At 42.7% G+C, this 12,814-nt stretch overlaps 1 protein-coding gene across 2 annotated transcripts; it reads right to left on the bottom strand.

Annotated features, from left to right (window-relative positions):
• Positions 1-2,013: 2,013 nt before the first annotated feature.
• pax9 (paired box 9) lies at positions 2,014-10,318 on the bottom strand. 2 transcript variants are annotated; one of them, XM_014468826.2, is made up of 4 exons: positions 10,105-10,318; positions 8,971-9,585; positions 7,211-7,353; positions 2,014-3,044 (listed from the first exon to the last, which is right to left on the bottom strand). In XM_014468826.2, the coding sequence occupies exons 1-4, from the start codon at positions 10,106-10,108 to the stop codon at positions 2,790-2,792; spliced, it is 1,017 nt and encodes a 338-aa protein (XP_014324312.2). In that variant the 5' UTR covers positions 10,109-10,318; the 3' UTR covers positions 2,014-2,789. The 2 variants fall into 2 exon arrangements, with proteins under 2 accessions (XP_014324312.2, XP_023208135.1); XM_023352367.1 differs by lacking the exon at positions 7,211-7,353.
• Positions 10,319-12,814: the final 2,496 nt, after the last annotated feature.

Raw genomic sequence — 12,814 nt, 5'->3', positions numbered from 1 at the left:
GCACGCATGGAGCTCTGTGTTCAGCCAGTGTCAACATTCTCTGCTCTGTGTTACCCTGCAAAAACCGAAGGCTGCCTTGTTTCTGATTGCATGTGAAGAAGTAAAGATAACCATATGACACTGAAGTCAGACTCAACATAATTAATTATAAACACGTGTCGGCCCCTATTTTCAAAACTACATCTTGTAGGCCATAAAGCCGAGCAGCAACGGCTTTTGAGCGCCTTTTTTGAAAATGTATTTGTCACGCGGCCTTTAGACGAGGTTGAATTCTAATGTTTTGAGTCAAAGGAGGCCATTTCTATTCGTTTTTTTATTTATTTTTTTTTGTTCTTAGAAGAAAAAGTTGACTTTAAAACGGCATCCAACCCTCTTCTACCAGCAAACGAATCATTAGCTGTTGGCAATAGTTGGACTTCGGTTAGAGGATGGTGGCGATGGCCAGCCTCTGCAGTCTGCACGTCGCCCCTTCCCAATGCGATGTGGTTCACGTACGGTCAGACACTGCGACCGTGAGCAACGGTCCGTGACCACTGGATGCGGGGAGAGGTGCTTTCCAAGTCAAATCAGCTCCTGCATGGGGCGGACTGTTGACACTGCGACGCGGAGGCACTGTTTATGCTGCAACACGGGTCGGATAGACAAAAAAAAAAAGAAAGGAGGAAAAAAAAGTGAAACACCTCTCCAGTTCCCTCAGCAGCACCATAGTAGGAACAGAAAGGGAGCAGGTGAGCAGCTTTATCAAGAGATCAATCTGCGCCTCCACACCGCAGCGCAGTTTGTTTAAATCCTCGGCTTCCACTGCAGGGCTAGACGGGGCTTGCTAGACTCTCAGACGAATAATTTATTACTCCACACTTTTCCCCCCTTTCGGTATCTGTAGAAAGCGGTTTTTTTTGCTCTTTTTGTTTCGTGTCGTTTCTTTGTCTTTCTGCAAACTTGTCATATATGAACTTTTCTTACTTAACGAACGCAGCGAGCCGGTCCCGCAGAAACGGGCCCTGGCTTGACCCCTTATCTGCCTCATGCCCTGTCGATTGGCCCCGTACGGTGGCGTTTAAGTTTGGCGTTCCTTCCACACAACCCAAAACCCCATACAAACATTTTAAATCTCAAAATAAGCTGAAACTTATTCTCTCATGAATACAAACGGAGGTTTAAATGGACAACACGACATTGTAATTTACAAACGACTGTGGAGCTTTTTTAGGGTCCGTTTTTTGTAAACTGACACTAAAGTAAGTGTAATTTCCTTTTCATGTAAAATATATAGTTAAGCCCAATATTATTCATAACGCTGGCAGATTTAAGCTCGGAATATTTTTTTGCCTATTTGATTAACATTGACTGGAAGTTATATTGACGTTTGCGAGTCGCGCAGTTATTGTCCAAACTTGAATCTGATAGAAAGTAAAAAAGACGTTATTGGACACTAAACGTTTTGGCTGAATGAAAATAATTTTACATCTGAATTATTTTGGTATTTGGCTGTACTTCCAATAGTTCTAGGAATAATAAAAAAAAAATCTATTTAGTCATTGCCCTGATGTAACCACAATTTTTTTACACTTTCTGCTCAACAGGCACAATGCAGATTTATTATTACTTTCAACCGAAATAAAGAGCATGAATAGATGTAATGAGGTCAGAAGACACTCCTGCATGTGCTGTTTTTCTGGCTTTAAGTTGCAGTATGTTGCGATGAACTCGGCGCACTCAAATTCTTTCTGATGGACTGCCCAATGAGGCATGACGCATGGAAATCAAAAACGCAGACTTTGAGGGCCTGCTCGCTGTTTTCGTTTGGTTTTTGTTTATGAAAAGCAGCTTCCTAATCATGTAAATTAGACTAGAGTGCCAGAATACCCCGAATTTAGCAGAGATGGAGTAAAATCAAATGCTGAAAAACATTTTTCTTTTCTTTTTTTCCCGCGATGGGGTGTGTACCGTACGTCTTCCGTGTTAATACCCCCAATCCCTCAAAACAAGCAGGAATGCCCCGGGGGGGAAAAATCGGTAAACAGCCAAACAATTTAATAAGATACATTCAATTTCACTGTGCAACATTTGTCAATTGTTAATGCTCTGCAACATAATTCCAATTCTGTCCTAATGTGCATGGAGACTCCCACGCATTCTGCAACGCTAATTGCACTTCATTCAACGTACCTTAACCTAAATAAATAAGACTTCTGTGTGGAGCTCTTTCTTTGGCTACACTTTTAGTGAAGTGGGAAAAAGCAATGCTCCATTTATAAAATCATGAACAACAACAACAAAAAAGCATACAAACGTTTAAAAAAAAAAAAGCAATAGTAATTTACAAGCACCCTGAAACACTCATGCAAAGTGTTTTTCTTTAGGCTGATTGTATATTTCTGAAGTCGTACATTACCCCGTTTTTGCCCAAAGAGTGTGCAGTAAAGAATCTGAGAGGAATAGTGTTGATGGGTGGAGAGTGGCGGTCACACACTTGTCCCTTCAGAACACCTGCTCTCCGAGTCCTTTTAGACAACCAGTTTGTTGTGTTGACCGTTTTACTCCTTCGGCCTTCGGTCGCACCGTGTTGAGTTTGGAGTGCGGCGGTGAGGGGGGGAGGTCGAGGGAGAGCGTCCCGCACTCGGCGGCGTTCCTCAGTCCTTCATAGAAGGGCGACTGCAAGAGCGAAACGACAAGACTCGAAGTCCGTTGTCCTGTCCCGTCCACTCACCTCGCATCCACCCCCACCCTCCCCGCCTCCACTGTTCCCCCCTCAGACTCTGTCCGTCTCTAGTCCTCGGAGGGAACGCTCAAAGCACCGACGCGGCGACCGGGTGGATGGCGTCGCGGCTCGCCGCTATGTTCTTGAAGGCCAGAGAGCCGGCGAGGTCACAGCTGTGGGGAGATAGAGCACTGCCACTGGCCGGCTGCCATGTGGGTCCGGTCACATAGGCCGACGTGGTGGCGCTGTACCCCATGTAGGGTGACACTTGGGTGGGAGGGTGGTAGGGAGGGATGCTGGGCGCTGTGACATAGCTGTTCGCTGTGGGCAATCCACTCGGCGTCTGGAAATGAGAAGGGAAAAGTCCCGATTAAATCTGCAATGTGGATCAAAAAGGTCAAATTTAATCCGGTTGTTTTTTGTTGTTGTTGTCCTGAACTGACCCCTGTTTATGAGTCGCTTTCTTAGAATAAATGAAACGAATGTCATTTGTTGGCAACACTTTTCTGAATTTTGGTGACTTTAAGATTTGAGGAAGTTTGAGAAAGTTATATATCCCACACACATGCACACATACACACATAAATACACATGCACTGTGGCTTTAGAAGCAAGCTGTAGCAATAAGTGAAAGTAATATCGGTTGAATTATAAACAGCAGACCTAAATCCCTAACTTCACAGCCACCACATAAAAATCCCACTGTCCCAATTTTGATGAAAGTATGAATGATCAATTATGCGCGCTCACGTTCCTGCCACACATTAAAGGAGCATAACAACCATACATGGTTGGCTGCCCTGTTTTTTCTGTTCTTTTCTTTTTTTTTTTGCTCTGAAAATGGACGTTTCTCTGTCAGCGTCCACATACCACACCAGCCGATGGAGTACAGGCTTGTTGGGGGACGCCACAAAACAGATGGCATGATAGATTTGTGGGGGGCAGAGGGTGGAGGGGGGGGAAGAAGAGGAAATATGATAGAAAATGAGGAAAGGGAGGGCTACGGCCGAGGAACGAGCTCTGCTGCTCTGGCACAGGAACAGGATTCAACTGGAGGATTTCACATTTTGATCATGGAGACAGAATTTCTCCTCATGGGTGGCCTAGCTAGTGCTAGCACAAATATGTTATTAGTTTTTACAACTGGGATTTTTCCCTGCACTTACATGCCTGTCTGACATGGTTAAAAAAATAATAATATATATGCATCATTCAAAATCTATCTTTTAGCCATTACGCACTGGTACGTTAAAGGTGTCGGAGGAACGTGGAGGTCCTGAAAAGGTCGTTTGAAAACGCCGAAAATTTTCCGTCATACTTTTCCAAGGGTTTGAAATCCTTTTTAATGCTAATCCTTCAGAATGCTGAAGTGACCTTAATTTAGTCCAGGTGTACGGATCAAAGAGTGACATAGTGCCCCCCCCCCCCCCCATTCCAAATCTATTGCTGCACACTGCCGGTCAGTCGGCTGAAAGAATGCTAGCATTCTTTTGCCATATATACAAGAGAGTCTGCTGCTTTAAAAAAAAAAAAAAAAAGAGCAATGGAAACAGTAATGGCATGAAAATTAAATGAGAGCCCTAATCCACAATTAATAAAGTACATTTTTAAGATTTTAAAAAATCTATACATATATTGGTAAGATAAGAGCGTGTTGTCTGTGAAGCAGCAGACTTCAGAGTGGCAACCTGAGCTAATAGGCAGACTAATTAACCAGCTGTTAGCCACATTTTATATTTGTTGCTCTTGAATTAGCAGTATGGCAGAAAGTTAAATTTAATGTATGTTTATTCTATAATTTTACTTAGTCTGTGTACCAAAATTGCAATAGATAATTTTTATTTATTTTTTTACATTAAATCATGAAAACATTAGTAATCAATATGCTACGTTAACAGTAAAAACAACGACAGTTGCTTTTCTGTTTGAAATAAAAGCTGTTGAAATTACGCTACACTTTTTTTAAAATGCCTTTTGTGTGACTTTGGTGTTTTTTTTCCTCAACTTTGTCACGACATGAGAACGTCACACAGGCCTCCTAGTTTTACTTCACAACATTTTTTTTTAATCATCATAAGCCACGGAAATAGAGCGAGATTTTTACTTTTTTTTTTTTTTTTTTTTTTTTTTGTCGCTTTTTTAGCTCATAGCAGGCCACAAAATCCCATCTGCGGATCGGTGCCAAGTGTACGTCTTACACAATTTTCTCAAAGGTAAAGTACAACACAGCAGCTGCGCACACACAGAACACGGTCCATCCTGATTGCATCATTTTTGCTGGCTGTCTGCTTCTCAACCTCCAGCCCCTCCTTCCTTTTCTGCACATTTTTAAAGTAGATCAACTGCTGCATGTTTGGCTCACGTGATGTCATAATAAATGAATCGCTTTATTACTTTTTTATTAATTACGTGGACGTAATTGGCTAGAAAGACGCATCGGATTAAAAGCAGATCAAAATGAACTTGAACAAAATGAAATCATTTTTAAATGTACTTAATGTATTGGCTCAAGCGTTTATTACGTGGCTGTGAAGCCAGATTTCTGTTTATCTTTATGCCCGATTAAGATTTAAACGCCTTCCATTAATCCCACTGTTTATTATTTAAATCAGTGTTGCGGATTCAGCGTTTCTCAGCTTTTTTTTTTTTTTTTTAAGGAGGGAGGGCATGGGAAAGCATGAGGCCTGCTTCCCTTTAAGGCAGCTAAGCAGCATCCACTCCGACTGCTGCACTTCCCGGCGTGATTTCAACTCCAACACAGCTCGGTGATGCTGCCCATGTTTCCATGGATACCGCTGTCCCTCCCTGTTATCGGAGCGGAGCCTCCAGGCTACCTGTTTCCAAACGCAGCGTCTGGCCCTGCAGACGCACGACCTCCTGGCCTCCTCTGTGTTTTTAGTTTAATCTAACCTGCTGATGCTCGAGCTAAAAATAAACTGTGGAATAGTCCTTTAAACGGGTTAACTCTTGGCTGCCAAAGCCAGGAAAATGGAAAACAATATATATATAAATGAATCAGGCCTGCATCTTAAGGGGATGTTTGTAATTTGAAAACATAGGAGCTGTACATGTTTGCATGACTCTCCACTAGCTGCAAGTATTTTTGCTTTCTTTTTCCCTTCGTATTCTTCTTAATGCTTGAATTTAATTTCCTACTGAAGTATTTTTGTGTGTGTGTGATATCTGTCTACCAAATTGTTTCGGGAGCGCGCTCAAAGCGACATCTCCAGATAGATTTATTGCACACTGAGCCTGAAATTTCCCCACTGATAAAGTGGGACGATCAATCACGCCTCATGGACATCTCTCGAGATTTTTGCTCCTACTTGTCAAGTACAGAGGAAAACCATTCATGGGCCCACGCCAATGCGCCGTCACGAAAAACGAGCTTTTTCGCAATTTACGCAAAAATTATGATCCGCGTTTGCGTCCAAAACTTAGAAAGGCAAATGAAATTCTACATTTTTTTTTGTTTTATTAAAATGTATGGTAACATTTTAAAATAAACAGCTTACTTTAAAAATATATGTGATTTACTTTTGCCCTGTGTCCAAAATAAGTCATTTACTTTAATATCTTGAGGCCTATTTTTTCGCAAGTGTTAAATTATAAATGCGCTGTTGCGTTTGAAGTTGAAATAGGGCCTTGGTTTCCCCGCTATCTAGAAATTACCGTGACAGCGGGATTTATTCAACACAAAGTGAATATGTAATATATATATATTAAAATCACTTTTAGACAACATCATGAAATGAAAATATAAAGAATGTTTCTGAAAACATAATGGGTCCAACTTTATGGGCACCACTGTTGCAAATCTGATAGGCTATATATTTTTATTATTATTATTATTATTATTATTATTAAATGTTGTCCAACGGGCATAAAAAAAGTTTTTACTCTCCATGTTTTTAAAACCTCATAATTGTCACGAGGACATCGGCGTCCTCGTGGACCTATTGACTTGCATGTAAGTGTTTTTGGGGGGCGGTGACAGTTAAGGGGTTAATAGCTTAAACATTCACGGCTGCTTTAAGTCGCTCACATTAAATCAATTACTCTGCGCTCGAATAATTTACCAGAAAACCCCCAAAAAATCTGACTTATGATTTTTCAGGAGGTTTTGTTTTATGAGTGGAAATACGTTGCAATTTAATTCAAACCCATAATGTTACTTTATGAAACCTCTTTGACTTGTCAGTTGCTAAATGAATATTCCCCCCAAAAAGAAATGACCAAGCAGCAGGACCAACGGAATAATGCTGCTTGTAAAATGAAAATAATAATAATACTGAAGCGCACCATTAATGTGCTAACCTGCAATGCGTGTTGGTGGTTTTTGAAAGGGGGGGGAGGAAGGGGGGGACTTCAAGCCATATAATTATTTTGAAAAAAATAAATAAATAAAATCAAGACTGCTATAAATTGATGGGAAAAATCTGAGTTAAAAAAAGTGACTGATTAAAAAAAAAAAGAGAGAGAGAGAGAGAGACATGTCCACATTTTTACCTGTGTGAATTTTGCTTCGTGGGGTTCTAAATGCGCCTTATCCACGCCATTGACTAGAGACGAGCTTGCTGGTGGGAAATTACTCCTGTTTATAGCGCTCCATTCTTCTAGTTTGGCGCTGGAAAAGGATGGACTGTCACTAACTGGGGGAAGAGGTAGAAGAGAAAAAGAAGAACAGGGAAGTCAGGAAGGAAATTCTGGGGAGAAGGAGAGGAGAAAAAGAGCGGCCCTGGTCGCTGCTGCTCTCGCACTCATCAGCCGAGGGTTAGCAGACAATAACCCTGTGACTCTTTTTTTTTTTTTTTTTTTTGGCACTGAAGCGTGTGGCCATTTGCCATTTCTACGCAGCAATGCTACCATAAATCTACACGCTTTTGTTTGCGAAAAAAAAAACACCACACAAACATAATAATAATAATAATAATAATAGCCTTTAAATAAGATTTAATCTGAAACCAGTTTTTGTGTGTTTTGAAAATTAATATTCATAGATTTAAAATTCTGCTGCTTCATGAATCAATTTAACATGATCTAGATTATTTGAGAGAATTATTTAAGAAAGACAAGTAAAATGGGAGCTCCTTTTTCTGGTTCTTTTTTTCCTCTTTTTTACGTGTAAAGTCATGCGTTTAGGCTGGAGTGTTTGGGGATTTATATATATATATATATAAATAAAACGTTCAGATGAATATGCAGGCTGTATAACTGGACTCTACGGTGAGTCAGTCCATCCAATCTTTGTGGGTCACTGAAATTTACTTCCTCCCTTTCGTGCGTAATGGACAATCCTCCCAGTGTTTACCGCTGAGAGCTGCAACCCCATAAAACATTTAAACAAAATTCACGCTTTAGAAGCTAAAATAAAAGTCGGCCTGGCTATAAGTCAACCTCAGCAGTTTTGCATTTGTTGCTCGCAGGTCAAACGCCGGCGCGTACTTTTGAGTCCGTGCGCATGAAAATGGAAAAACAAATGAACCTACGCGTCTCTTTTGACCCCCAACTTTTACAAGGTCTCAAGCCACTTTTTTTTTTTTTTTTTTTTTTAAGTTGCGCAAAAAGCGAGATCAGCGCGAAAACCTTAAAAACCTGCAGCCACAAGACATCTGCAAGTGATTTTGGAAATGCATAAATTGTTTAGAAAGGCAGCCTTTCAAAAACACAATCCTCCCCCTGTGAGTTCTCGCAGATATCTGCCTCGCGTTTTGTCTCGTTTGAGCCGCTTAAGTTACAGATAGACGTTGTTAATATGACGGCGGTGGAAGTGGAGAGGAGCCCGGAACCCTGACAGCACTTCCCCTCCTGCCCCTGGTAAACAAGCTGCTGAGCCCGAGCCCACCATTAACACTGATTTATGCCGGATCCTGTTTCACTGTTTCCAAAACATCTGCGGTCGTGTTGAAGGGGGTTGTGGAGTGGAAGGGGAGGCAGGGGGGGCAAAGTCATCTGGGCCTTTACCTGCATGTGTCACACAGACTGGACAACAAACACGAGGCCCTGGCTGTGCTGGGAAACGCGGCTCTGCGCCAAAGAAAGCCGAATGCCACCTAGAACCGCAAGCCAACTCTAGATCAGCAAACTAACCGTAATTTATCATTATTATTATTGTTATTTTATTTTTATTATTATTATTAATCAACTACTACTCTGGAAACTATACACACGCCCACACTCAGACACACACTCACACACTACCCCCTGAAAGCTTGTTCAAATGTGATGTAGTGAGTAACAGTAACAGGCCTGTGCGCAGCCTTGCTTACTTTGTTGCTCTGTGATAGATCGAATCCCCAGAATATCTGTGACCGAATGCGAGGAGGGCCATATCCTGTGCATGGCCATGTGTCCGGGAAGGGTGGGCATGCCGGGGGGATTGGGCACTTTAGACGCCGGGTAGGAGTACAAGTGGTTGTAAGGTAACGACGGCTGAGGCGGCGGGTGAGGCGCCTGCTTGCCGGACTCGTACTGACTCTGCTGCGCCAGATTCCCGATCTTGTTCCGCAGGATCCGGCTGATGGAGCTCACGGAGGGCAGGTTGAACTTGTCGCACACGCCGTCCGCTAGCAGCCTGTCCCGGATCTCCCAGGCGAAAATCCCCGGGTCCCGTTGCTTGTAAGTCCGTATGTGCTTGACGACGGTGGGCGTGGTGACCCGCGGCTTGCTGCCCCCGATGGCCCCCGGCAGGATGGAGCCGGTCTCATTGTAGCGGGCCAGGATCTTGCTCACGCAGCCGTGGGAGACGCGGAGCTGGCGGCTGATGTCGCACGGTCGGATCCCGAGCTGCGCCAGCTCCACGATGCGGAGGCGGATGGCGTTCGGGAGAGGCCGGCCGTTCACGAAGACACCGCCGAGCTGGTTCACCTCACCGAAGGCAGGTTCTAGTGTCGAAAACAGACAGAGGAGAGGGCTGTGAGACATGACGCTAATGGCCGAAACACAGAGACACACACACACCCTCTCTCTCTCTCACACACACACACGTCTCACACATCTGACATGATGGAAGCGATTTGACACAATCTGATTTCTGGGTGAACTAATGAAGCAGATGGAAGCTTTTTACTCTGCTTATAAACTTTTTTATAGCTGTTTTTAAAAAGCCCACAAAGGAACATTTTATGCTTTCGTCTCAGAAAAATTTTCGCTTTGATTTGGAAGCTAATCAGTACGAGTTATGAGAGATGTTTGTTGGTATTAACACGGTCCAAACGCCTCGCGGACGCCCCCCGAAAAACTCGTGCACAACTGTCGACGAACAGTTTTCCGCCTAAAACAACTTAAAAAAAAGAAAAGAAAAAAAGAAAGAAAAATCTCGCTGGATTTTCTCACCTTCCTATTAGAACCGATTGCTGCATCCTCCCCGTTAAGACGGGGGAGAAAAGGACAGTTGAACTCACCCATCGTGTTGAAGCCGCAAAGGAAGTACACGGTGTCCGCTCTGTGCCGCCTCCGTGGATCCTGCCGCGCGTCCAGCGTGTCCGCACTCGGGTGAAAAAAAATAAATAAATAAATACAACCCACTACTTGTGCGACAAAATGAAGAAGAGGGGACAAAATTCTCTTTCTGTTTCCCGAAGGCGCCGGAGACAGGCTTACATTTCAATCTGTTGAAATCAGGGAGGCCGGGCTTCCCGGAGCGTCTGCGCCCGCTCATTGGCCCGCCTCTCCAATCCGCGGTCGGGATCGCGCTGCGCTGTCTGCCATTGGTGAGGGGGGAGACGTTTGACATGACAGTTTCATCTCTCGCCTCCTCCCCGTTCCTGAGCCCCCCTCCCCATCTTCCCCTCACACACACACACACACACACACACACACACACACACACACACACACACACACACACACACACCTCTAAAAGATGGGGACAGCCAACGTGCATGTGTTTGTTATTGAGACAGATGGAGTGGGTTTTACGCAGAATCAAGATTCTACATCAGATCCTTCGCTCACTGAAGAGTGATGGGCAGCAAAAAATAATAAATAAATAAATAAATATGGCTCCTGTTGGGGATAATCAGGGATATCCCATCTGCAATAAAAAAAAACCCAAAAAACAACCCAAATGGTTACATGTAATATTATACATCGGATGCACATTTAATTTTTCATTGTAATTAGTAATAGTGAGTTCTATATATGAGCATGTTTCATATATATGTACATAGATAGATATATAGATATATGAAACATGCTCATTTTGAACACGGGTGATTCTTGCAATTTATCCCAATCCTGTTGCACGTTTCCATTTTTTCACAGCAGAAACATTGCAGGAGTTTTCTTGTTGAGTGTGGTTACCAAAAGACGGACGTGTTGCGTTTTCTTTACTTTTTTTTTTTTGAGAGAGAGAGAGAGAGAAACAAATCGACCGAATTTTAATTCAGACTTGGATTCTGACAATTTCACCATATTTAAGACGCCAAATCGCGCACTAAGTGAGTAAAATTTGGCTTGGTGCTCTAATATAAACAGAGAATCGCTTGGATCGTGGCTGCGCGCAAAGAACGGATCAAGTGTTCCCAAATAATCCAATTGCGCTTGAAGGCTTGTGGGCTTGCAGACCTTTTTTTTTTCTTCTTCTTTTTAGCTTTAAAGCGGTTATTGAGATTCGACGTTTGCACGCAAATGCATCAGGCAGTAACAGTTTCTAGCGGTTTCGTTAACACGCATTGGGCGGATAGAAAGCCCACTGGCAGCCAGTAGGAGAGATTTGTTGCCTCCCTACAAGAGAAGCAAACACGCCATAACTTTGCACCTCCACTTTCTCCCCATTATGACACATGCTTTGGGTTATCTTGTATCATAAGTTCTTTTCTAACAAAGGTCTGACCTTCATCTCCTACTCTAAAGGGATCAATGTGCATGTAAACATCAAACGGCGCTTTGTGCAATTAGGAATATTGTTGGGGGGGGGGAAGCTCTGCAGACATTAAACAAGCGAGGCGGCTGCGAGGGGCCAAAAGGTACACACAGATAATTCCTCAGTATTTGTTCCAGCACGTACAGCTCTGAGGTTTAGCTGCCGGACGGGAAAAGCGTTTTTTTTGTGTGTGTGTGTTTTGTTTACCTTCTCCAGTCTCAGTGATGATGAGCGCCTAATTCCCCCAGAAGTGTGAATAAATATACCCGGCTAGGTAACGCGCGAATTAGCGCGAATATTGTTTACCCTAACAAAAACCAAGTAAGACCCCCACCCCCCGAGCCCCCCTCCTCTTAAGCTTTCCACCGCGGCACGCTTTGCGCCCCACCTGCCCACCCTCGTCAGCGCCAACGCGTCAGTCAGTCAGTCAGGTCGGGGGACGAGATGTTGACGGTTTGCGAAACGCGATCGACCACGTTTCTATGCATCAGGAGCCCGTGTTGGCTGGAATAACAGGGGGTCCGCGGTGAAGGGTCAGAGGTCTCTGCAGGCTTGTTCCATCTTCAGCGCTTTCACAGCGGACGGAAACGCACCTTACTTTTTTCTCTGCCCCACTTCCCTTCCCTTCTCACCCGCAAGACAAATGTCTGAGCTGCAGATTCATGACACTGCGCGGGTAACAGAGGTCAACGCTCACCTGATAAATGATTCATAACAGGGCCTAATACTACTTAAATGTTTATCCTTATAAGCTGACTATTGTTCTTATTTATACTTTTGTAACTGGTCAAAGCAAACCATAAATAGCTTTTATATATATATATATATATATATATATATATATATATATATGATATGAATGATGCAATTTAAATGTGTATAAAATAAATAGAATTTTCTATAATTTCATGCATGTTTGTCTCAGGGTTAGATTATTTTGTTTTACCCTCACGTAAATTATATTAAGTTTAAATTTTCTGTCTTTTTGTCACATATTATATATGATTGATATATGTTCAGTCATATATATATATATATATATATATATATATATATATATATATATCTATATATATATATCTCATATTCCCTCTCTCCTCAACGGATAAGGTGATCTGTACCTGCACGTCTTCTTTCTGATAAATGAGAATTATTTCATTCACTAAAGCTCAATGATAAATAATCTTATGATTTATGTTGATTTTTCGTTTTTCGACTCTCCTCCTGTTCACTGTAAATTACACCAA

The sequence above is a fragment of the Xiphophorus maculatus genome, chromosome 19, assembly GCF_002775205.1.
Source record: "Xiphophorus maculatus strain JP 163 A chromosome 19, X_maculatus-5.0-male, whole genome shotgun sequence".
Lineage (NCBI taxonomy): Eukaryota > Metazoa > Chordata > Actinopteri > Cyprinodontiformes > Poeciliidae > Xiphophorus > Xiphophorus maculatus.
Note: the sequence above shows the minus strand (reverse complement) of the source record. Positions and strands in the feature narration are given on the sequence as shown.

What these genes read in the sequence shown, in the direction of transcription:
- pax9 (XM_014468826.2), bottom strand. An exon ending in ATCTATCACAGAGCAACAAA is followed by an intron (nt 7,354 to 8,970) that starts GTAAGCAAGGCT and finishes CTCTTCCCCCAG; the next exon opens with TTAGTGACAGTCCATCCTTT. An exon ending in ACGAAGCAAAATTCACACAG is followed by an intron (nt 3,045 to 7,210) that starts GTAAAAATGTGG and finishes TCTCATTTCCAG; the next exon opens with ACGCCGAGTGGATTGCCCAC.